Below are 26,836 nucleotides of genomic sequence, written 5' to 3' on the forward strand. Positions count from 1 at the left end.
GCGGATGTTGTTTTTGTGTTGTCCCAAAATTCCCTTAGGCTCTCCTCCTGCTTTTTCATTTTCTTTTTTCTAGAAGCTGCTCCACTTGGGTATTTTTCCTACCTTGTCTTCTTGCTCACTAATACGGTCCTCTCCTTCTGGTCTTCACTTGATGCTTTCTATTTAGTTATTTACAGCAGTGATATCATTTTTAATTTCTTCTTAGTTCTTCATTTCCTCTTGGTTCTTACACTTGTCAAAATTTTCTTCCATTCTTTTCATCCACCTTATAACCATTTCTCTGAATTCTTTCTGTGGCAGGTTGCTTGCCTCCATTTTGTTTACTTCCTTTTCTGGTGATGCCTGCTTTTCTTTCATATGCGGGCTGTTTCTCCCCATGAGCTCTCTTCTCTGGTAGTCTGGTTATGTAGTTCTCTCTCTCCTTTCCATGGTGGTATGTAGAGCTCCTCTGAATCCAAGTGCTTGCACCACTTGGGGACCAGTGTGGCGTTCTTGGCTTTGTAGCTGTTCATTTGGGTGCTGTACTTGTAGATTCCTCAGACTTTTCAGGCTTCCGATAACATCCACTTTCCCTTTCAAGGTGGTGTGGTCTCCGTGTCTGAGCCGGTCACTCTGGGAGGGAACCCAAGAAGCAGTGAGGGATGCCCGGTTAGGGGATCCCCATCCAGCAATCTCCCACAGTCTCCTGGTGTATAGCCATCCCTGAACTCACCAACAAACGCTCCCTCTGTGACCACACACTATCCCTTTCTTTTCTCACACACACTATCTTTCAGTCTGCCTTCCTATAGGCAGCCATCTTTTGCATCTATTTCTGGTGGAGTTTTTAGGGTATTCTATGTACAATATCAAGTTATCTGTGAATAGTGACAGTTTTACTTCCTCCTCCTTTCCAATTTGGATGCCTTTTATTTCTTCTTTTCTGATTGCTGTGGCTAGGTCTTCTAGTACTAAGTTGAATAAAAGTGGTGAAGGAGTACAACCCTGTCTTGTTCTTGTTCTTAGGCGAAATGGTTTTAATTTTTGCCCATTAAGTATGATTTTGGCTGTAGGTTTTTTATTTATGCCTGTTATGTTGAGTATGATCCTTCTCTTCACACTTAGCTGAGAGTTTTTATCAGAAGTGGGTGTTTCACTTTGTCAAATGCTTTTCTGCGTCTATTGATAAGTTCATGTGCTTTTTTTCTTTCAGTTTTTTTATGTGATGTTTCACATTTATTGACTTGCCTGTATTGTACCAGCTTTGCATCCCTGGAATAAATTTCCCTTGGTCATGGTGTATGATCTTTTTAAAATTTTTATTTATTTTTAGATAGAGTAGAAGGAAGAGGAATATTTATAAATAAGCATAGATTGGCTGCCTCCTCCATGCCCCATACAAGGGATGGAGTTCGAAACCCAGGCATGTTCCCTGACCAAGAATTGAACTGGCAACCTTTCATTGCCCAGGATGATGCCCAACCAACTGAGCCACAGCCAGGGCATAGTATCTTTTTAATATATTGCTGGATCCAATTTGCTAATATTTTATTGAGTATTTTGACAACTATGTTCACCAAGGATATTGGCCTGTAATTCTCTTTCTTTGTAGTATCTTTATCTGATTTACGAATTAGGATAATGTTGGCCTTGTGGAAAGAGATTGGAAATGTTTCTTCCTCTTGGATTTTTTGGAAAAATTTGAAAAGGATAAGCATTATTTCTTCTTTGAATATTTGTTAAATTCCCCTGTGAGACCATCTGGAGCAGGGCTTTTATTTGCTGAGAGTTTCTTGAGCACTGCTTTATTTTCATCAGTTATTATTGGCCTATTCAGGTTTTCTGATTGTTCCTGATTCAGTATTGAATGGTAGTATTGTTCTAAGAATTTGTCCACTTCGTCCAAATTGTCTAGCTTGTTGGTATTTAGTTGTTCATAGTATTTTTTGTTTTTTACAATCCTCTTTGTTTTTGTGGTGTTAGTTGTTATTTCTCCTCTTTCATTTCTGATTTTATTTATTTGAGCCCTCTCTGTTGGTGAGTCTTGCTAAAGGTTTTTCAGTCTTGTTTATTTTTCAAAGAACCAGCTCTTTGTTTCATTGATCTTTTGTATTGTTTTATTGGTCTCTATGTCATTTATTTTTGCTCTGATGTTTATTTTTCCTTGTTTTTGCTTACTTTGGACTTTTCTTGTTGTTCTTGTTCTAGTTCTTTAAGTTATAGGGTTAATTAGGTTATTAGAAATATATATATTTTTCCTTGAAATAGGCCTGTAGGTCTATTAACTTCCCTCTCAGGAGTGCTTTTGCTTTGTCCCGTAAATTTTGGTCTATGGTGTATTCATTTTAATTTGTTTACAGGAATTTTTTTTCTTTCTTTATCTTGCTGGTAGCCCATTCATTGTTTATTAACATGCTATTTAGCCTCCATGGTTTTGAATTATTTTTACTGTAGTTAATTTCTAATTTTATGCTATTGTGATGCAGGTAGATGCTTGATATGATTTCAGTGTCATTGAACTTGTAGATACTTGTTTTGTGTCCTAATATTTGGTCTTGAGAATTTCCCATATACACTTGAGAGTAAAGTTTATTCTTTGGGGTGACATGTTCTATAAATGTCTATTAAACCCATTTGACCTAGTGTGTCATTTGGGGTCACTGTTTTCCTTATTTTTATTTCTAGTAGATATATGCAGTAATGTCAATGGGGTGTTAAAGTCTCCTACTTTGATTGTATTCCTGTTCATTTCTCCTTTTAGGTCTTCCAGAAGTTTTTAAAAATATATTTGGTTGCTCCTTTGTTGGATTCTTATATGTTTACAAGGGTTATATATTCTTGTTTTATCGATCACTTTAGTATTATGAAGTGTTTTTGTTGTCTCCTGTGATGGCCTTCATTTTGAAGTCTGCTTTTTTTAATATGAGTATTGCTACCCCAGTTTTTTCATTTTCATTTGCATGGAAAATTTTTCCCTTCCCTTCACTTTCATCCTGTGTGAGTAATTTGATCTAGATGGGTTTCTTGTAGACAGTATATACTATTATAGTATATGGGTCATGTTTTTTAATCCATTCAGCTACCCCATTTCTTTCTATTGGAGTATTTAAACCATTTACATTTAAGGTTATTGTTAATAGATACTTAATTGTTGCCATTTTTGTTCTTTATGCCTGTATTCCTACCTTTCTCTCTCTCTCTTTTTCTTGCACCAGTCTCTTTAGTATTTCTTATAGTGATGGTATGAAGGTAATAAACTCCTTTAGCTATTTTGGTGTGCAAAGCTCCTAATTTAATCTTTCTTTTTTAATGATAGTCTTGCTGGATAGAATACTCTTGTGTTCATTCCCTTATTTTTCATTATTTTGTATACTTCATGGCACTCCCTTTTGGCCTGAAGTGTTTCTATTGAGAAATCAGCTGACAGTCTTATGGAAGCTCCTTTGTAGGTAACTTTATTTCTCTCTCATGCAATCTTTAATATTCTTTCTTTGTCTTTAATGTTTGTCATTTTAATTATGATGTGTTTTGGTGTGGCTTTTTTGGGTTCATCTTGATTTGGACTTTCTTTGTTTACTGGACTTGTGTCACTTTTTTCTTTACCAGGTCAGGCAAGTTTTCTGTCATTATTTCTTTTCTTTTTTTCTTTCTTTCTTTTTTTTTTTTTTTTAATATATTTTATTGACTTTTTACAGAGAGGAAGAGAGAGGGATAGAGAGTTAGAAACATCGATGAGAGAGAATCATCGATCAGCTGCCTCCTGCACAGCCCCAACTGGGGATGTGCCTGCAACCAAGGTACATGCCCTTGACCAGAATCGAACCCGGGACCCTTTAGTCCGCAGGCCGACGCTCTATCCACTGAGACAAACTGGTTTTGGCTCTGTCATTATTTCTTCAAACAAGTTCTCTATTTCTTTCTCAGATTTTTTTTCTGCTATTTTATGTATATTGTTATGTTGCATGTTTTCCCAAAGCTCCCTTTAACTCTCCTGATTTTTAATTTTTCCCCCCATTGTTGCTCTGAATGGATGTTTTGTTCTCTCTAGATTATAAACTTTCTATTAGCATATGAAAGCAGTGAATTTGTCAGTGTTTCCTCATTACTGTATCCCCAGCACCTGGAATAATACCTAACCCTAACACATATTCAACTAAAATATATGTAAACAAATGAATTTTTGTCCTAAAATTGCAATCTGACCATTATAATCCAATGATTGGCATGCCTTTAAACTAGCATTTTTCCTTGGGTATAGTTCTGGACTAATCTGCAGCTTGTTAAAAATGCAGATTTCTGGTTTCATTTAAGATCTACTGAATTAATTTCTGGGGTTGGGTCCTAGAAATCTGTATGCTTAATAAGGCCCACCATTGTTGTGAGTTTAAGATATGTTGTGACATGATTTGCCTTTATAGTCATTATCATCTAAACCTTTGAATTAAGAATAATAATAAAATGTAGCTAGCATTGAGTGATTTTTATGCCAGGCAGTGTATTACATCACTTAATCCTTATAACCACCTTACAAAGCAAATGCAGTTTATTTGTATTTTATAGATGACTAGTGACTCAGTGCACGGATTTGTGCACATTGAAAGGAAATTAATTAGAAGGTGGCTAGCAGGGCGGGACTGTGTGAGATGGGCCTGACACACCCTGGAGCCAACCTCCTACAATCCCTCCCCAGTGTCTGCAGAGTGAGCAGGGTCCCTCCAGCAGGTAGGGATCCTCAGCCTGGCCTAGGTGGATCAGGCTGAAAAAGGCTTTCTGACTTTCCCTGAGGGGTCCCACAGTGCCAGAGGGCACTCTGCAAAGTTGCTGTCATACAGGGTATGGAATGCAAATGCAAGTGTGCAGTAATCCAGATTTGGGGCTTACAGTGCCCCAGCAACAACAAAACCTACATCTGAAGGTGGAATCGTGTGGCCCCACAAGGAATTGGGCTCCCACCTCTCTTATTTTGGGGTGCATCACCCAAGAACCACCACTGCCAAGTCACTGCAGCTTAGCAGCTCCAGTGTTGAGCATCTTCCCCCTTGTGGTCAGTGCGCATCATAGCAACCAGTTGGACAGTCAGACACTTAGCATGTTAGCCTTTTATATATATAGATGACATTATAGCATGTACAAGTAGTGGCACCTGCATTAGATCTTAGTGTCATGACTCTAAAGCCCATATTTTTTAACTACTACACGATTGTGCTGATATTAATATGCTATGTGGTTGAATTTATGGAAGAAGTAAATTGCACTCTCTTTTGATATGACTTCACACTTTTTATTTCCAATTTTTTTCTCATTGAAATATAATTAATATATTAATATAATGATTCAATGTATGTATATATTATGAAATGGTCACCACAATAAGTTTAGTTAACATCCATCATCACATTACAATTTTCTTGAGATGAGTTCAGCTTTTTAGATTATGTATGTAAGTGAGATCATATGGTATTTGTCTTTCTCAATTTGACTTATTTTATTTAGCAAAATGTCCTTCAAGTCTACCCATGTTGTTGGCTGAATAATATTCCTCTGTGTGTGTGTGTGTAATTTTCTTTATCCATTCATCCAATGTATATTCCCATGTCTTCACTATTGTAATGCGGTAATGAATAGGAGGGTGGAGATATCTTTTTTCTTTTTAATTAAATTTATTGGGGTGACATTGGTCAACATGAAAATATAGGTTTCAGGTGTGGGTTTCTATGTTATGAGATATGTATATTGCACCATGTGCCCACCACCCAAAGTCAAATCTCCTATCACCTTGTATTAGGATCCCCCCTTTTCACCTACCCCGTTCCATCTGGCAATCACCACACTGCTGTTTGTGTTTTCAAGTTTTAGTTTTATATCTCATATATGAGTGAAGTCATATAGTTTTTAGCTTTTTCTGAATGACTTATTTCACTTAGCATAATGCCCTCCAAGTCCACCCACGTTGTTGCAAATGGCACTATTTCATCCTTTCTTATGGCTGAGTAGTATTCCATTGTGTATATGTATCACATTTTTATCCAGTCCTCTATCGCAAGATACTTTGGTTGTTTCCATGTCTTGGCCACCGTGAATAATGCTGGCATGCAGATATCTTTTCAAATTAGTGTTTTCATTTCTTTTGAATAAATACCCAGAAGTGGAATAGCTGGGTCATATGATGTATCCTTAAATTTATTGAGGAACCTCCCTACTGTTTTTCATAGTGGCTGAACTAAATATACATTCCCATTAACAGTGCACAAGGGTTCCCTTTTCTTCACATCTTCACACATACTTCTTAATATTGTGGGTTTATAGAAAGGCAGTCTTGGTGTTGTCAAGATATATAATATTGGAGAATATAGATTTCATCCTTTAGTTACTGCAATATCTTAGGGTGTCATAGCTGATCCTAGTTTTCCTTAGTAATCTTTGATGCTGAACTTTTTCTCTCCAGCCCTGTGTCAGTATAACATAATGATTAAAAAAAGGAGCCTTTGGGCTAGACCACCTGGGTTTGAATCTTGATGTTACTCAAGTTATTTTACTTCTCTGTGTCTCAGTTTCTTGATTTGTAATTCTGAAAAAAATGTCTTATTCTTCAAAAATCTCATCCTCTTTATTTTAATCTCCTTTTGAGACTGTTATTACTAAATTAGTGGCCCAGTGTACGAAATTCATGCATGAGAGGGTGGGGGGTGTCCCTCAGCCCAGGGGCCCTCTCCAATCTGAGACCCTTGGGGGATGTCCAACTGTTGGTTTAGGCCTGATCCCTCTCACAATCTGGATCCCTCCCGCAATCCAGGACAGCTGGCTCCTAACTGCTCACCTTCCTGCCTGCTTGATTGTCCCTAACCATTCTGCCTGCCAGCCTGATCACCCCTAACTGCCCCCCACCTCGTTGTCCTGATCACCCCCAACTGTCCCCACTGGCCGGCCTGCTTGCCCCCAACTGCCCCCACTGGCCGGCCTGCTTGCCCCCAATTGCCCCCCCCCCAACCCGCCAGCCTGATTGCCCCCAACTGCCATCCCATGCTGGCCTGATCACCCCTAACCACCTCTGCTTCGGCCCCACTACCATGGCTTTGTCCAGAGGATGTCTGGAAGGTCTCCTGGTCTAATTAGCATATTACCCTTTTATTAGTATAGATGCTTGCCCTTCTGTTTTAGCTTTCATATCTTTTTTTTTTGTTTCCTTAATTATACTTGTCATGCTTAATTTGAATTTTTGGCACTTCATCTTTTTCAATAACTTTGCTTTAGATTGCACATGGTGCCAGTTTATTGTACCCCAGGAATGTTGTGTGTGTGTGTCTCTATAAGTTCTTAGAATTCATGTTTCCTCTTCCCATCTGTAGTTTCTGTGTTTGGATTGTGGGGGAAGGAGCCAGGAGCCTATGCTGATTCATGGTCAATGAAATCTTATCAGTAATAGGAGATAATAATCTACTTCATAGACTTATTATGAAAATTAAATTAGATATTCCATGTGAATGCAGGATTTCATTAGGGAGGATTTTAATGTACATAGCTACATGTAGCTATCGGCTGTTGTATTAGGCAGTACAGGTCTAGAGCCTTTGTGAATTTAAATCCTAGTTCTAACACTTACTAGCCCTATGTCCTTGAGCAAGTTATATATCTAAATCTTGGTCTCCTGGTCTATCAAAAGGGCCTAATTATCTACTTCACAGGATTACTGGAATATTAGATATTATGCATGAAGTGCTTAGCACAGTGTCTGGTTTACCAATGCCCTTTACTAAAGATTAAATCAAATGGTCAATTTTTAGACCTGACCTATACATCTACAAGTATATCTGACAGAATTAATTCTCTTGCTTGAGCAATAGTTTCTTATGTTGTTCAGCTAACTGGGAGAACTCTACTTGTGTTATTTACCACTTTCTCTTATTTTTAGCACCTCTTCCCAAAGTTCTAAATCAGACTTTCACTTTAATAAACAACCAATATATTCCCATACATAGAGAGGGGTTTTATACCTTAACCAAATTTTTCTAATTAAAAATTCAGGAATTATTTGGTATCAGAATTGTTCTAGAAAATTTTAGATATATGGCCATTATAGTTATAGGAGGAACAGTAGGTTATTACCTGTCCTGTGCATGTATATTTGTTAAACAATTTTAGCTGATGCTTAAAGGATAACTCTCATTAACTAATATGATAGTATGATTAGCATAAGCAATTTACATATGTGAGAGTCAAGTGAATTTGTTGCTCTATTTTACCAGAGACTGAGGCACAGAGAGCAAAGGATTTGTTAGTAAATTTTGTTATGTTTATGTAAAGGTAAAGTACCTTGTTTGACATATTTTTCTTCTCTTTTTGAATTCTAACTTTGCTTTTTAATAGTTGGGTGATCTCCCAGAACCAATTCCCTTACTTCAAAGGGACAAAACCATCTGTAACTAATAAAGTTATTGTAATAACTAAATGAGAAAATGTATTTAAAGGAACATAGCACAATTATTCAATATGTATTACTTCTTTTCTCTCATACTTTGTCTTATCCTGTTTTTAAATATATCTTTTTACACATTCTCTATAAAAAATTCCTACCAGAAATATTTGCCATCAATCTAATTAAACCTTTGGATTTAATTTCCAGTTTACAGAATATATAAGAGACTAGAGGCCTGGTGTATGGGTGCCTTGACCTGGCCGGTGATCTGGGCTGAGTTGGGGGAGGGACCATGGGAAGTTGGTTGGCATGGGAGGTTGGCTGTGGGAGCACACTAACCAAGAGGGGGCAGCTCCTGCATTGAGTGTCTGCCCCCTAGTGGTCAGTGTGCATCACAGCGACCAGTTGACTGGTCACTTAGGCTTTTATATATGTAGACAGGATGTCAAACACACCATTAGGATATAAACCCAGAATGAAGGAAAGGGAAGTGACTGTACTAAATTAAAAGAAACTTAACAAAGAGACACCATCCAAATGCAGTGTATGTACCTTAAGTGGAACTTGATTTGAAAAAATCACCTGACTTGAACAAAGCACCTATCAAAGGCATTTTGCAGACAACTAGTAAAATCTGACTTGAACAAAGCACCTATCAAAGGCATTTTGCAGACAACTAGTAAAATCTGTGGTATTAGATGATGGTAGGGAATTAAGTTATTAATTTTATGGTATTGTAGTTATATAAGAAATGTCTATAGTTCAGAGATTTATACTAAAGCATTAATAAGTAAAATATAATCTTATAAAATACTTTGTAAAAATACAGAAAGCAGATGTGGCAAAATATGAACAGTAATTCTAGGTGACAGGTATATGAGTATCCTGTTTTTCTGGTTTGAAAATTTTCACAGTACAAAAATTTTAATTAGCTATATTTTTTCTTTTTCTTTCTTTTTATTTTTGCGATCAGGGAGACAGACAACACTAGTCTATCACAGATTTTCAGGACAGGCCAAAGACTTTTTACCTCTAGTTAGCTCTATATTTTAACATATCACAATAGTTTTCTAAAACTGGGATCAGAATCCAAGTCACCTCTCTGTAGATTTTTCTAAAACTGAATTGAATGCATAATTACATGTTAACACATGGAGTATTTAATTTTTACATGGAAAATGCCTTATTAGGCCCATTTTATATACCAGAAGATTTGAGATTCAGGGATAACTTGATCAAGGACATAGAACTCTCTAATTTTTTAGTCACACTAGTCACATTTTCAAATGCTCAGGAGGCACATGTGGCTAGTAGCTTCCATATTGGGCAGTGCAGACACAGAACATTTCCATCATTACCCAGAGTTGTAGATAGCAATACTTTATTAAGAGTCTGTGATTTTTTAAAATTTATTGATTGATTTTAGAGAGGGAGGGAGATAGAAGCATCAATTTGTTGTTCTACTTATTTATGCATTCATTGATTGATTTTTGTATGTGTCCTGACTGAGACTTGAACCTGCAATCTTATGTTATTGAGCCAACACTCTAACCAACTGAGCTACCTGGTAAGGACTAGAGTCCGTGATCTTAACCATTACATATAAAACTTCTCAATTTTCACAGTTATAAATATATTAGATGCCCGGTGCATGAAATTTGTGCACGGGGGGCAGGGGTGTCCCTCAGCCCGGCCTGGAAACTCTCCAATCTGAGACCCCTTAGGGGATGTCTGACTGCTGGTTTAGGGGCATTAACTCCAGCCATTAGGAAAATTACACAGAATGTCCTTGACATACAAATAGTGTGATTTTATGAGTTTTAATAATAATGGCCATTCCTTTAAATAATATCTGCTTATATACAATACAGCTGGTATTATGTGAATTTAGAATTTTAATATCACAAAATCATAGAAGGCTGTAGTGGAAATAACCTTGAATTGTCTACTCCAAACTTTTATAAATTTTGGAATTCCCTTTTCAAAGATTTTGAATGCTTTTTGTCCTAAGAAGCTTAACCAATTTTTGAGGCAACCCATATTCTGTGAAAGGACTGGGAGACTCTGGAGGGGCTGAGGTGACTGGACACTACCATCTTGTAGCTTTGGGCGCCACCATCTTTGTGATCGTGTGATGGTCAATTTGCATATTCTCTTTTTATTAGATAGGTTTTTATTTTATTTTAACTAAATCCTGCCATTAAAATTTCCTCTGAAATTCAGAAGGCTGGCACAGATCTACTTTTTACTAAATCAGTAATTCTAGCAAAATTATATTGGTGTTTATATTTTAAGCAATATCATCATGAAAATTGTAGAGAGAAATCTGGGAAGAAAGGCTGTATGTATGTCCTTTCACTTTTTCCATTTTCATGTTCAGAAGGACATAATTAACATTGGAATGATCAGTGATCCTGAATTAATATAGACACCTAGGTGCCACAGTATTTGTATATTAATATTCTAAAGTGTGTTACTCAGTTGGTTAGATGGCTTAATGCAAATATGTCTTGTACCATTTCTAGGAGTAAGAACAGTGGAAAATTGAAGGTATGATACTTTTAGGGGAATTAAGTAAGAAAATGCCTTACTTGTGTCTCTTCATTTGCTGATGTTTTCAGAAGCAAGCTTTTTACATGAAATTTAATATTTTGGACTCCTAAAGGAATATAAATTGTGAAAGAGATTTGTTAATGTACAAATCACTAGATGACCTTATTTATGCGTGTTTTTTTTATTAGCACTTTACCTTTTATCTTTTTTTTTTCAATCCTCACTGAGGATATTTTTCCATTGATTTTTAGAGAGAGTGGAAGGGAAGGGGAGAGACAGAGAGAAAGAAACATCGGATGTGTCTCTCTCACATTGACTGGCTGCCTCCTGCAAGTGCTCATTCAGGGCTGGGGATGGAGCCTGCAGTGAAGTACAAGCCCTTGACTAGAATTGGACCTGGGATCCTTCAGTCCATGGGCTCGACGCTCTATCAACTGAGCCAAACCTTTTATCTTTTAATGTTTTCTTTCTGTAAGATGTAATTTGGACTGCCAAATAAGTAGCTGCTTTCATTCCTATTTTGTGTTTTTTCTATTTTCTTTCTATAGCACACTTATAGTTGAGTTAAAGGATGTAACCATGTTCATAAAGTATAGAGATAATAATAATATGAACTCCAGATTAGATAGCCTGAGAATTAAGTTTCAGTTCAGGCTCTTCTTGAAAAACTATAACCTCTAAAAAGTCACTACAGTAATTTAAAATCTAGACTGACACTCTACTGTGACTGGCATGTGTTGTAAAATGGATAATTAATTTTTAAAAGTTAAATGCTAAATATAGTTCTTTAAATATTCAATTGAATAGAAAACATTCTTATCAAAGGAGACTGTGACTTTTACCTTTCACCAAAGTCAGTCCTGCCCTTTCCCTGAAAGTGACAAGTTTTATAGTTGTCACTATCTTATTCATATCTACAATTTGGGAATTTGGATATATTTATAAATGCCATTTGGCAAAGTTCACATGTGCGCTTGACATAAAAATCTGATTTAAGGTAGTATGTGAACTTCATTCAATAGTTACCTAGTTATCAAATATTCAAATATGTTGCAATTTTTTTTTTCCAGTGTAGTTTGGGAACTAATGGTCTTTAAATTTGAAAGTAGAATTTTTTCCCACCAGGAATATTGTGGAGTTTTTTTTGTTTGTGTGTTTGTTTTTTACTAAGAATCTAGACTTATCTATAATAATAAAAGCATAATATGCTAATTAGACCAGACAGCCAAATGACCTTCTGGATGTCATTCCAGATGTCCTTCCGGACAAAGCAGAAGCAGCAGGGGAAGAGGCTGCTGCTGCGGCAGGCAGGTGTCGAGGCAGAGGTGATTAGGGGTGATCAGGCAGGCACTCAGAGTACTTCAAGCCAGGCAGGCGAGAAGTTAGGGGTGATCAGGTAGGCAGGCAAGTGGTGAGGGGTGATTAGGCAGGAAGTCCAGAGGGGTTAGGGGCAATCAGGCAGGCAGGCAGGTTAAGGGTTAGGAGCCAGCAGTCCAGATTGCAAGAGGGATGTCTGACTGCTGGTTTAAGCCTGATCCTGCAGAGCAGTTGGACATCCCCCGAGGGGTCCCAGATTGTGAGAGGGTGCAGGCTGGGCTGAGGGACTCCCCCTACCCCCCTTTAACAAATTTTGTGTACCTAGTTTAGATAATAAAAGAATTTTTCATACCTTTTTTAATGTGTCCTATGGCACTTAAGTATTCTAGTGATGTTTTATTTCCAGATATTATAGAACTCAAATTCAAAGTGATGGCAAGCAAAATATTTTGAAATATGGTGAACCCCCACCCCCTTCCCCAGGCAAAACCTTGATTGTTTTTTAAAAATTTTATTTTCAAGGTTGAATTTCAGAATTAATTAGATAGGAATTTTTGTCAGCCTGCCAAATACTTTAAACTTCTAAATAAATTAACTTTAACTTTTAATTTATCATTAACTTTGTTTTATTAATTGAACTAGTCATTTTTAAAGCTTAAACTAATTTAGGTTGTTAGGTGGAATATAGCTCATGCTTTTCCCAGTTTGTAAGCCTTCTCACTTATTTAAGGAAAAATAAAGTTTAGACAAAGAAAAGTAAAGGTACACATTTGGATGTAATTTAAACCTCATTTTGATGACTGTTGGCCTAGTGATTATAGATTCTGTCCCAGTATTGTTTTCAATAATAGTGTTACTATAGCAACTAATATAAATGCATGCTTCAAGGGGAAAAAACAAAAAACCTCTCCACTGATTGTATTGTATATTGGGATGAAAATTTCTTTTATTAACTTTTGTAACTCACTCTAGACTTTGCAAAACTTTTTCCCAAAGAAATACTTGGAGGATTCTGTTACAAATACTTTTTTTTGCCTTCTTAATCACATCATCTGTTTCTTGTATTGATAGTATGCTGCAATTAATTTAAAAGGGAAAAGATGTAGAAGGAGTTTGTTTCAGAAATCCTGTATTTTCCTTCTCTTATTTGTGCTTCACGCAGTACTCTGAAGGAAAGAAAACTTTCTGCTTTCCTGCTTCTGAACTATACAAATGAATTGTGTTCCTGTAAAAGTCAGTTAATGTACATGTAATGTCTTTCCTTTGTTAAAATGAAGATTGTGGTAAACATACTTGTTTAAGTCCTTGATAATTATCAGCATAATTATTGTACAAACTAGGGTTTGAAATACATTAAAATGTATCCATTACCCTGTTTCATTACAAATTTGGTAATTTAAAAAAGTGGCCTAAATATTTTAATAAACTCTTAAGAGAAAAAATTTGGCAGATGATAAAGTATATCTACATAATACCTTATTGTTAAATGTCTTTAATAATATTTAAAGTGATAAAGGATGTATTTGAGATATAATAATGTCCATGGAAAGATATGAAGGCAGAAAAGATTTCTAAACTGTAAAGTATAATTCCATTTTATGTAACAGTATGTGTGTTTGTGTGTAAGTGTAAATGTTGAGGAATATATACAACAAATGTTACCAGTAGTCATCTCTAGGTTTTATATTAGAAAATGAGCATGGTTTTCATTAAAGTTTTTTTTCTTCGAAAAGAAGTGAGTGTTGTAGCCAGTAGAAGCAATATGAATGTTTTTTTTTTATTTGATGTTTGAAAGGAAGTAATGTTTAGGAAAAGGATCTATTATAACATTAAAAAAATACTTTTATTAATTTCAGAGAGGAAGGGAGAGGGAGAGAGAAGGAGAAACATCAATGATGAGAGAGAATCATGGATTGGCTGCCTCCTGCACGTCCCACACTGGGGATCATGTGGGAACGAGCCCGCAACCCAGGCATGTGCCCTGACTGGGAATCCAACCAATGATCTCCTGGTTCATAGGTCGATGCTGAGTCACGCTGGCCGGGCATGATCCAACATTTTTTAATGATCCAAACGAAGTCACATTCAATTTTCCTCTCACTTATTGGCATTTTAGTTGACTATAAGTCAAAAGAAAGACAATGCATGGGCAGAAGCTGAATCTCAACTATAATCTGACCTAAATTAGATAATCATGGGTGACTAGATAGGATAGATCTTAAATCTGGTATTGATAGAGAGACAATATTAAAAGGTTTTAGAAATGGGATTTCCTAAGGCGAATAGCTCTTGAAGATGAATATGGTAAAATAGTCATGTCAGATTTAGGCTAAGCATGAGCTGGCTTTCACAAGTTTGTGTGTGAGAATTGTATTTGTTTCAGTTTTTATATTTTCTTTAATTAAAAATTTAAACGTATATATGCGTCTTTAAAATAAAACTTCAAAAAGTACAAAAGCGTTAAAAGTAATTTTTTAGAAAAGTCCTACTTAGGTTTCTACCTCACCCAGAATCCTCCAGGGGATTATCTTTTTTATCTCAGAGAACAGATCTGGGAAACAGAAGAACTATGCCTCAACAAAGCAGGCATTCTTTATTGTATGATAGAACTAAACCAGCTCTCCAACATGCCTGAGGGTTCCCGGATTGCGAGTGGGTGCAGGCCAGGCCAAGGGACCCCACCAATGCACAATCAGGGTCAGGGAGAGACATGGGAGGGACCATGGGAGGGTTCCAGGACATGTCCAGCCTGTCTCACTGATCACCTGATCGGCCAGACCCCAGCAGCAAGTTAACCTACCAGTTGGATAGTCTACCCCCTGGTGGTCAGTGCACATCATAGCGAATGGTTGAGTGGCCTTAGCATATCATTAGCATATTATACAATACTTTGATTGGTTGAACAGATGACCGGACACTTAGCATATTAGGCTTTTATTATATAAGACTAGAGGCCTGGTTCATGAATTCATGCGGGGCGGGGGGGGGGTTCCCTCAGCCCGACCTGCACCCTCTTCAATCTGGGACCCCTAGGACATCCCTCTCGCAATCCGGGACCGCTGGCTCCTAACCGCTCACCTGCCTGCCTGCCTGATCACCTCTAACCATTCTGCCTGCCTGCCTGATCATCCCTAACCACCTCTGCCTGCTGGACTGATTGCCCCTAACTGCTCCCCTGCCTGCTGGCCTAATCCCTAGCTGCCTCTGCCTCCTGGCCTGATTGCCCCTAACTGCCCTCCCCTGCCGACCTGACCACCCCTAACTACCTCTGCCTCAGCCTCCGCCTCTGAGGCTTTGTCCGGAAGGATGTCCTGAAGATGTTGGGTCTAATTAGCATATTGCCCTTTTATTAGTATTCAGGGGTCCTCAAACTTTTTAAAGTGGGGGCCAGATCACGGTCCCTCAGAGAGCTGGAGGGCCGGACTATATGAACTACTAATTCCTACTGTAACACCTCGGCTGCGCTCACTGCCCAAAAAACCTGGCGGGCCGGATCAGACTCCTCTGCGGGCCGCATGTGGCCCGCGGGCCGTAGTTTGAAGACGCCTGGTAGATGATCACTGGATAAGAGTCAGGAAACAGCTTCTAGTCTCAGCTAGTCCTTATTTTAAAAGGTATATATGAGTTATTTATTCAGTCATTCTGTTAACACATGTGAGCAAAGGGTATTTTATATTTAACTTACAGTCATAGCTTGACTACGTTATTATCCAGTGTTACAGAGAGAATCAGTAGCATAGCTGAAAATAAAGTCAGTTTCTAGGACACAGTTCTCTTGGTCTTTCCTTCAGGTTGCTTTCTTAGAGAAATGATTTTTTACTATGTTTAAGAACATCACATTGCCAAACAGAAGTAAAATTAGGGACTATTCTTAGAACATTTCTACCTTGTAATTTATTTGGTATTTTGTAGAACAGCTGATTTACTAACTGTATTTGGCAATGTTATCTGGTTTTATTATATACCTTTTTTTGTTGTTGTTATACTTGGGGAGTAAGCATGGGAGACACATGTCTAAAGAAACATTATTTTTTAAACGAATTTAGTTCAGACGGGCCTATCTCTGTGCCTTCCTGGTTAGTAGCTCTGAACTTTGGAGGTCTGTCTAGTGATGATAAAGCCTGTTCTATATGGTATAAGCCAGAGAAGTCAGCTTTGATGGCAGATTTCTACACCGGTAAAGGATAGAAATGTTTAGTTAACATTTCAAAAGTTCTAAACCTGTTAACATATATGTACCCCATTAGTAGATTTTCTTGAGCTCTCTCATTTGTACTATCTTTTTAATGTTTTCTATTTTCAATAAAAGAAATATCACATGCACAGCAAAATCAATTATAAAGTCTAATCTAAATTAACAGCAGTATCCATTAAAAAAATCCCTTCATGAAATTATGAAGTAATTATTTCAGGTACTTACTGAGGTACCAAGATAAAAAGTTGTTTACATGAGATCAAATGTCAGAATATTTGGAATTAGTGTCAGCATTTGCTGTTTTACAGAAAAAAACTTAGGGTCTAATGATTTAAAATTTTCATCTTGAGTTATTTAACAGACATTTGATTTCCTACCATGTGTTGGACCCTATACTCTAGGTGTGGTTAAAGATATGAACATAAAATTATTTACAACTGTGGGCTTTGTCTATGCTAAAAAATTTATGGGGACAATAAGGATTACTAGATACACATTAAATTTAATTTGCTATAAACTTCCCTATACCTTCCTTTGGCCAGTAATTATTTATGTTCCTTCACTAAATTCACAATTTAGAAAGTATGTTCTAAGGGAACTTGCTGTTAGAAGCTGTGGAAAATCATTTTGTGAATTGATTTGCCTTTTATATATTCAAGTTTTCATCTGTGATTTGTTAATAAACAACTTGTGAATATTAAGTTGTTTTTATTAGTAAGTAACACATTCCCCTCTACCCAATCTCTCTTTGTGTGTGTCTCTCTGGTAATCATAATTACACAGAGCACAAGTTTGGTGTTCTCACTGAATATATAAATGATCTCAATTTTTAAGCTTTTAATTTTTTTAACTTTAAAAGACTGACTTAAGAAACACTGTGACTTTGAGAAAAGGCACCATTATAATAAATTGATAAACAATGTATGTCAATGTGTCCTTAACAGTGCAATTTATATTTTACTTTCCTATAATTGAAATATAAGGACTATATGTTCCAGTTAAACTGTTTTGTAGCTGTTTAATTTAGATTTGGTTTTTGTTAGCATAGTAGTTGATAACTAAAATGATTGTGAAAATAAAGTTGTTAAGTAATGTATAAATAGGAGTAGCCATGATTTTTAACACAAGCACCCAATGTAATTTCTGATTTCCTAAGACTTGTGTTAGCATTTATTATGAACTTAGAACAAAGCACAAAATATGTGTGAAAGATTTAGGGAAAAAAGTGCCCTGGCTAGTGTGGCCCAGTTGGTTGAGCATTGTCCCATGCACCAAGAGGTCACTGGTTCGATACCCTGTCAAGGCACATGCCCAGGTTACTGGCTCAATCCCCAATATCGGACATGAAGGAGGCAGCAGATAAATGACGTTTCTCTCTCTCATTGGTGTTTCTCTCTCTCCCTCTCTTTCTAAAAAAATAAATATAAATTAAAAGTTGGAGAAAAACCCCTGCACTCTGAAAATTAGACATTAAAAAACAGACTCCCTAAAATATGCTATATAAATGTGAAATTCTTACATAAGAGACTGGTGTTTCATGTTTAGCAATTGTTTTCTAGGTAATTTAGCATATATATCAGAAATATGTATAACAGTCATGTTCTAGTTTCTAGTCTAACAGTACATCAAATAACCATCCAGAGGGAGGAAATAATTCTATTATTTCAACCTCTTTAAACAGGACACCATACTTGCAGAACTTCTTCAAATACATAAAGAACACATTGTAGGATATCATGAGCATGATTCTCTTTTGGACCACAAAGAAGAAGAAGAGTTGACTGAAGAAGAAAGAAAAGCAGCTTGGGCTGAGTATGAAGCAGAGAAGAAGGTAGATATTTGAAATGCTTTTTGGTTTTTGTTTTGATGTTAGTAATTTGAAAGAGCACTGAGGAAGAAAAGATCACTTTTGGAATAGGTGAGTCTTTAAGAACGAAGTCCCAGATATCAGTCTGTTTACAGGTATTGGCTACCTTTGGTGGTAGAGTGGGAAGAGAGGAGAGAAGGAAATATTTTCCACTTAAAGAGCATTAACCCCATTTCTGCTTAGCACTTGCTGAATTGAGAGATTAGTGGAAAGGTTTATATTTAGCATCACTTAACTCCAATCAACACCCTCACTGTAGTAACAGACATGCAGGACCTTAGAGTTTGGAGGTAGGAAATAATAAACATTGTTTTAGCATGTGTGCTATGAAATCTAAATTTTGATTGAATGTGTATCAGGACACAAAAATATTTCATGATTGGACATTAATGTCATTCTCCAGTAGCAACTTTATTTAAAATAGTTCCACCAACCGACTTGAGCAAAAATGTGCCTGAGCATGGGAAACCTTATCCTAATACATGAATTCTTTTTAAACTCCTAACTCATTGTACCAAACTCTTTAATGTTAATGTGATGTCAGGAGTCTCATCAGAATTATTAGTTGCTCCATTCTGTGGGAATTATCAGAAAAAGGGTACACCTTTAGGGGTTAAAGCTTTCTGTGTAATAAGATCTTGGTTTTGGATGAAAAGGGTGTTTTGTTTGTGTGTGGAAGAGTGTTAATAATTTCCTAAATCTGAGAATATTGATTCTTTTCTAAACCAGTAGGTGATGTAGAATTTCAAGTTTTAAATCATAGTGTGGATAAGCGCATAATTTTTTGTTTTTAGGGACTGACCATGCGTTTCAACATACCAACTGGGACCAATTTCCCCCCTGTCAGTTTCAACTCTCAAACTCCTTATATTCCTTTCAATTTGGGAGCCCTGTCAGCAATGAGTAATCAACAGCTGGAGGTAAGTTTTGAACTACAAAAGTAGTTTAACTTGAATTAAAAGCAATTTCAAGTGCCCCGTTGTTGAGGGTTCCCTATTCAGGAATATCACATTCTCCAAAAAAGATTACTTCTAAATAGACCAAGAAAATTTTATTTGTTGACTTTTTTGACCCAGCATAGTATAGTAAAATGTGGTTTAGAGCATAAGGGAATCAGGCCCTTAATGTAGTTTGAATTATTTTATTTAAGGAACAGTAGGGTAGATGACTGAGTAGGGAAATAGCACTTTCTTCAGTTATAAAATATTTTGAATAAATAAATTACTTGTTTAATGTCTGAAAGTAGGATAAATTCAAACATAGATTTATACTCTAATGCCATGTAGATGCAACACTAAGTATATGATAATGCCCAGTATTATGAAATAATTGACTTAAAACTAGAATCAATTATGAAGTAACTAAGAAATATTAGATTTTATTATACCAATAATTTAATAACTTAATGGAATCTGTGGTTTCCTTTTAAAAATGTATTTATGGAGTCATTTAAATTATTAACTTATTGGTTCAATAAAACCCAAACTTTTATCTTCCTTACAAGACCTTCACTGATGAGTTTTATTCCACTTTATTGATGCTGAAGTTTGCTGTTCTTTTCAATTCTATAAATTGGTAATTCTATACTTTAAAGCTAACTTATTTCTTAAATTCTTCTAGGACCTTATAAATCAAGGAAGAGAAAAAGTTGTGGAAGCAACAAACAGTATGGCATCAGTGAGGATTCAGCCTCTTGAAGATATAATTTCAACTATAGTAAGTTAATTGGCAATTGTCTTTCTCCAACTTGAAATTTGTGTTCTTTCCCCCACCATTTGTTTTAATTTTTATGTGTGTGTTTCACTATTTCTGTAGGGAAAAGAGCATAATTTGTATAACTTGATTCACAATAGTAAAACACTAGTAAACTGATTAATAGTGACAAGGTATAACTTAGCATTTTTACCTAGATGTTGGCACAAAAGAGAAGTGGCTGAAATCTAAAAATTAGGAAGTCAATCAATCATAGAAATGTAATCATTGTTTACATAAACATATTTTTTATGATAAGCTTCACAAATTAAATACAGTTTTATTGCAGAGATAGCCAACCCTTGTACAACAGTGAAAAACTTAGTACCCTGCTTTTTAAAAAATGTATTGATGATAGTATTACAGATGCACCCCATTTTTCCCTTTTGTCCCCCACCGCCCAGTTCTCACCTGGCCCTAGGCCTTCACTACTGATTGTCTATGTTCATGGGCAAGCATCTATGCATATAAGTTATTTGGTTAATCTCTTCCCACTCCCCCTCCTCCCTTCCCTCTAAAATTCGTCATTCTGTTCCTTGTTTCCATGTCTCTGGTTCTGTTTTATTCATCAGTTTATTGTGTTCATTAGATTCCACATATAAAGTTACATCATGTAACACTTGTCTTTCTCTGACTGGCTTATTCACTTAGCATAATAATCTCCAGGTCCCTCCATGCTCTTTCAAAGGGTAAGAGATTCTTTTTATAGCTGTATACTATTCCTTTATGTACCAGGTGGGTTTTTTTTTTTTCTTTTTTTCCCCCCCCCCCCCGGCACTTAGCAATGTTGTTTTCTTTTAAAGGAAAGGAGAGGAAAAAAAACTTGAAAGACCCTGAATATCTTCAAGTAGTTTAATTATTTTTCCTTAGTTCTACTGCAACAGGAGTAAATAGAAACTTTTTCTTTTAGTGGAAGGAAAACATGAATCTCTCAGAGGCCCAAGTACAGGCATTAGCATTGAGTAGACAAGCCAGCCAGGAGCTTGATGTTAAACGAAGAGAAGCAATCTACAATGATGTATTGACAAAACAGCAGATGGTAAGATTTCTGAGTATCTCTTGGTTATGTTTAATTTTCTTTAATTTATAATAAGGCGTTTATGTGGCGTTTATGTAATCCCTCATATGGACAGATGAACATGGTAATTTCTGGAAGAAATTTTGTCAAAAAAAACCTAGTAATGACAAGAAAAGGCATGATCTTTTGTTACAAAGGAGCAATACCTTCCCAAATGAGTTCCCTTGAAGTTTATATATACTGTCATCCATATAATTTTACTTTTTATATATCCTGGACATCTTAAAAGGAATTTTTATAGCATTATTTTATCATAACAAAAGTAAAATGTTGCTTTAAAAAAAAAAAAAAAGTATGGCAGATTCCAGGATCCTTGATCATCTTTCCCTGCAGTCCTTTGCTAGCCACCTGCCTTGCACTGGGAAATTTCAACTCTTGACACCCAGAGAATCAATTTCTGTGGCATGAATTTTACTCAGAAAATACTGTAGAGTTGTGTGGTTTTAAATTTTGTTAGGAAATTTCAGACATTCCAGGTAGAAATTATTCCTATTGTGAGCACTTTTTCCTCTTTGGTGTCTGTCATTAAAAATGTTTATTTACATGTTATAATGTGAAATATTCAAAAGAATGACAAAGAAAGGAGACTTGACAAAAAAGTGCTGTAACTAACACTTGAGACTAATCACAGTGTAAGACAGGTTACTATGGTAACTAACCTAAATGCTGCTTGCAATACAATAGTTAAGTCATTAGGAGAATTTAGCCCTAAATGGTGTTACTAACTGGTTTCTACAGTAATGGTCCTGTGAATGCCATCAAATTAGTAATGGTGATAACAATATGTGTTTTCCTTTTGGTATGGTACCCCCTAACAAATTGATTTTAACCCAAAACTTGATACTTGCCTCTTTGAGACAGGTCATGCACTTGTAACAGCTCCCTTTTCTCTCTTTAGTTAATAAGCTGTGTTCAGCGAATACTTATGAACCGAAGGCTCCAGCAGCAGTACAATCAGCAGCAACAGCAACAAATGACTTATCAACAAGCAGCACTAAGTCACCTCATGATGCCAAAGCCTCCAAATTTAATCATGAATCCTTCTAACTACCAGCAGATTGATATGAGAGGAATGTATCAGTCAATGGCTGGTGGTATGCAGCCACCACCATTACAGCGTGCACCCCCCCCAATGAGAAGCAAAAATCCAGGACCTTCCCAAGGGAAATCAATGTGATTTTGCACTAAAAGCTTAAAGGATTGTTAAAATCATAGAAAGATCTTTTATTTTTTTAGGAATCAATGACTTAACAGAACTCAACTGTATAAATAGTTTGGTCCCCTTAAATGCCAATCTTCCATATTAGTTTAAAACTTTTTAAAAATAGGGCATACCATTTCTTCCTGACATTTGTCAGTGATGTTGCCTAGAATCTTCTTACACACATTGAGTACAGAAGATATTTCAAATTGTTTTCAGTGAAAACAAGTTGTTCCATACAGTAACACCTCCACAGATTTCCTCTCTAAATTTTTATGCCTGCTTTTAGCGACCATTAAATTGTCATGAAATTAATGAATTTAGGAAAGAATACAGATTTATATATTCATTCTTTACATATAAAAACACACAGCTGAGTTCTTAGAGTTGATTCCTCAAGTTATAAAATAATTTTGTACTTAATCAATTTCTTGATTAAAGTGATTGAAATGGTTTTAATGTTCTTTTGACTGAAATCTGAAACTGGGCTCTTGCTAAATCGTGTCTGACTGAATGTTAGAAACTAAGGGTTATCTTTGACACAGAATTGTGTGCAATATTCTTAAATACTACTGCTCTAAAACTTGGAGGAGTCTTGCAGTTATCTTAGTATTGTATAAACAGCCTTAAGTACAGCCTAAGAAGAAAATTCCTTTTTCTTCTTGAGTCTTTCTGCCATTTTTATTTTCAGTTATATGTACTGAAATAATTACTGGTAAAATTTCAGGGTTGCGGATTATCTTCCACACATGAATATTCTCTCTCCTGGCACTGATATAAAGCACATCTCTTAACTGCTTGGTGCCAGTGCTAGTGCTTCATCCTATTGCTGGCAGTGGGATGTGGTCTAACAAAACCAAGTTCTAGCATTTTAGGAGGTTAAGGATGACATTGTGGTTGTTAAGTTCACACCCTGTTTTATAAACAACATCAAAATGGCAGAACCATTGCTGACTTTAAGTTCACATGAGGAATGTGCTTTAACAATTCCCAGTACTGCCAGTATTGTGAATTAATTCCTTTTAAAGATAAGGATCACTGGTTTCTATGTCTTCTTTTCTCTCATCATGGTCTTTTCCCCCAACTTCCCTGTTTCCTTAAATTACATCTCAGTTTGATTTTTTTTTTAAATTTTAGGTCTGGGAGACAATTTTCTGATCCAAATGAATTCATATAATACTCCTTTGTGAAGTTTTACTAGAAAATCATTACATTGTTGTTTTTCTTTAATCCAGACCTGTAAACATAACCTATAAGTTTATTCATGTACAATTGGTTGCTTGAGTTTCTTAAAAAGAGTGTTAGACTATGGAAGTCAACTCAACATGACAAAAACATTTTTGAGATGATGATATAACAGCAAGTGGAAACAGCTAAGGAATTCTAGAAAGTTGAGTGGAAGATTGATTTGCTCCAGGTATCACTGGGTTAGAATGAGTTTAACAGTAGCTAAAACTCTTCTGAGATGTTTGGACAGCTAGGAGATTTCCATTTTTATCATGAAAGAACTAGTGATAAAACATCCAAGAGCACTAGGTTTGTGATTATGAAACTTGTAAGGTTTGTTGAATCCACCCCCCCACACCTCCCATGATGAATTATCACTAATAAATTCCATATATTTGGATATTATAACAGCCATATAATCAAATTTATTTAATTGAGGGGGGGAAGATGTGTGTTTACTTTAGGAAAAATTAAAAAGACAAGATTTATGAGGTAAATATTTGAAGACAGTATACTCTGGACAGCTGTTATCAGTCGGTATTTCTACAAGTCCAGAATACTTTAAACCTGATTTATTAGATCTGGGAACTTTCAATATGGTCTGATTACCTGCTCAAAGACATAGATATGAAAATTTTAAGCAACCTTCTAAACTGTTGTACTATGATGAAAGTATGACTTAAAAGTAATACATGGAAGGATTAATTATTTGGAAATAAGAGACTTTGAAATAAAACTTGGACCACTTTGCATACACTATTCTCACTTAACATTTTAGCTACATAATATGTACTTTGAGTATAAAATCAAGCTTTAACAAATATTTAAAGAAAAAATCACATCAATAAGATACTAAAAGGCTCAGTTTTATATTTGTTTTAGATGTTTTAAATAGTTGCAATGGCTTAAAGAAAATGACGATTTAAAATGTTGCTTGTAATACAGTTTTGCCTGCTAAATTCTCCACATTTTGTAACCTGTTTTATTTCTTTGGGTGTAAAGCATTTTTGCTTAGTATTGTGATATTGTATATGTTTTGTCCCAGTTGTATAGTAATGTTTCAGTCATCATCCAGCTTTGGCTGCTGAAATCATACAGCTGTGAAGACTTGCCTTTGTTTCTGTTAGACTGCTTTTCAGTTCTGTATTGAGTACCTTAAGTACTGTAGAAAAGATGTCACTTCTTCCTTTGAGGCTGTTTTGTAATATATATAAGGACTGGAATTGTGTTTTTAAAGAAAAGCATTCAAGTATGACAGTAATACTATCTGTGTTTTCACCATTCAAAGTGCTGTTTAGTAGTTGAAACTTAAACTATTTAATGTCATTTAATAAAGTGACCAAAATGTGTTGTGCTCTTTATTGCATTTTCACAGCTTTGAAAATCTGTGCATATATTGTTTCATAGAAAATGTATAGCTTTTTATGCCATATTTAATGGTGGTTCTTTTGCACATTTAGTTATTTAATGTTGGGAGGTCAAGAAGTTTGGTTTTTAAATTTGTTATATATAAATTCTGTAAAAGGAGATCTTTAACCTCAAAAATAATTTACATACCAGGAAGCCTACGTGTGTTTGTGTTAGTTTTGGTTGTCTTTGTGTAATCCAGCACCACTTTCTGCTTCCCAAGAACTGCATCACTCATTTAAGTCAAGCAGGACTACCAATCTATATCTGTACAAAAGCTGCTTGCCATGCTGAAGCCATAGGAGGTTGATGGAAAACCTTATTACCTGGCCTCCAAAGAAGCTGAATGTGTTGTAGTCTTCCCTAGCTATGCCTGTTCTTCCGTTAGTATCATAAAATCAGATACATATTTCTGTGCACCAAACAAAACTTTAGAAACTATTACTTAGTAATCATTATTTCTTTTAAAGGTGGCATGTTGTAAAGCTTATAGATACTCACTCTAACGGGAAGAGAGGTCATCCTTTTATATTCATATTTCACTAAAATTTATATTCAGATTATTACCCACCTTATTTCACCAGACTTATTCTCAAGTGACTTTTGACTTTCTCCAAATCAGATCTACCCCTAGGGAAATTCTTCTACCATTGATTTCCACTCCCCACCCCCCACCCCCCAAAAAAACACACAGAAAAAACAAAAAAACAAAAAAAAAAAAGTGTATTCTGTGCCAATCCCAAAGGAGTGACCAGGTTTTAGAAATGCTTTTTGTTTGTGCAACATTTTATATATGCTGTTATATTGAGGTGAATAAAATTTTAAAATCCAAAATACATATTGTTTCTAAGCTCAATATCTGCCAGGTAACCAGATTCTGCCCATATCACTCACGTTGGATCTAATAATAGAATAGCCCCTCATCTAAGAGTTTTACTCTCCAGAGTAATACTGTACAATGTAATATTGCCACCTCTCTTTGGAATAACCTTCCTGACACCATTGTGCCTATTTGGCTAACTAAAGGAATTAGCCTTCCTTCCCTCACTCTAGGTGTCTGTCTTTCTGATAGTGAGTGCTACACATGTTCACCAAGGATGACAGCATATGAATTGAGGCTTTTATTAAAGATAAAGTGTTAACTGAATGAAAAGGTGAGACAAATCCTAAAATACTGCAGATCCTCTAATACTTAGAACTAGCACATATTCTAAGCAAGCTCTACTCAGCAGCACTTTTCTGCTCCAGACCATCTGGTCCTTGCTCCTCCCAGATAGAAACATGTAAGGAAGAGGGAAACTCTACTCTCCCTAAGCAATTATATCTGAGGACTACCAATAGGCTTCTATCTATTAAGTAGACTCAGCCCCTCACATCAAATACAAGTTGGTTTTCAAGAAAGGTGAAGAGAGATGACTTAGATGCAAGAATGGGATTTGTTTCAGGTATATGAAGAGAAAGTATAGTATTGAAAGAAGGAATACTGGTAGAGAAGGATCAGGAAAGAGACTAGATTGGAGTGGATTGATGGATAGCCTTGAAATAATGAGTAATTCAATACAGGGGATAACAAGGATTTGTGAGGCGGTTGATGTGTTCAAAGTAGCTGGTAAAGATTGTGATTTGGGCAGGGGCAATTTGGTTTAGAATGCAAAGTGAAGAAAGATTGGAGACAGGAAGATAATGAGTCCAGGCATTCAGCATTCAGTGACTGACTACAGATCATTTTAAGGACAAAAAGAAAAAAAATCATTAGAGGTTGTATAGGATTCTTAAGTTGTAAGAAAAACCTATTTCCTTTTGCCCTTCCCCAAGGAGTCCACTTTGTTCAGGATTTTTTATTTTAC

The 26,836-nt window shown here is 35.9% G+C and overlaps 1 protein-coding gene across 10 annotated transcripts in view; it reads left to right on the forward strand.

Annotated features, from left to right (window-relative positions):
- ATRX (ATRX chromatin remodeler) overlaps nt 1-25,825 on the forward strand; it is a 236,322-nt gene extending 210,497 nt beyond the window's left edge. For all 10 annotated transcript variants that reach the window (XM_036439867.2, XM_036439869.2, XM_036439876.2 and 7 more), the window contains 5 exons: nt 18,139-18,288; nt 19,119-19,244; nt 19,945-20,040; nt 20,987-21,115; nt 22,053-25,825. In XM_036439867.2, coding sequence (XP_036295760.1) covers nt 18,139-18,288; nt 19,119-19,244; nt 19,945-20,040; nt 20,987-21,115; nt 22,053-22,331 — 780 coding nt within the window. In that variant the 3' untranslated portion in view covers nt 22,332-25,825. The remainder of the gene's footprint in view (nt 1-18,138; nt 18,289-19,118; nt 19,245-19,944; nt 20,041-20,986; nt 21,116-22,052) is intronic.
- Nucleotides 25,826-26,836: the final 1,011 nt, after the last annotated feature.

This window comes from Pipistrellus kuhlii, unplaced genomic scaffold (assembly GCF_014108245.1).
Source record: "Pipistrellus kuhlii isolate mPipKuh1 unplaced genomic scaffold, mPipKuh1.p scaffold_m20_p_16, whole genome shotgun sequence".
NCBI classification, from domain to species: Eukaryota; Metazoa; Chordata; class Mammalia; order Chiroptera; family Vespertilionidae; genus Pipistrellus; species Pipistrellus kuhlii.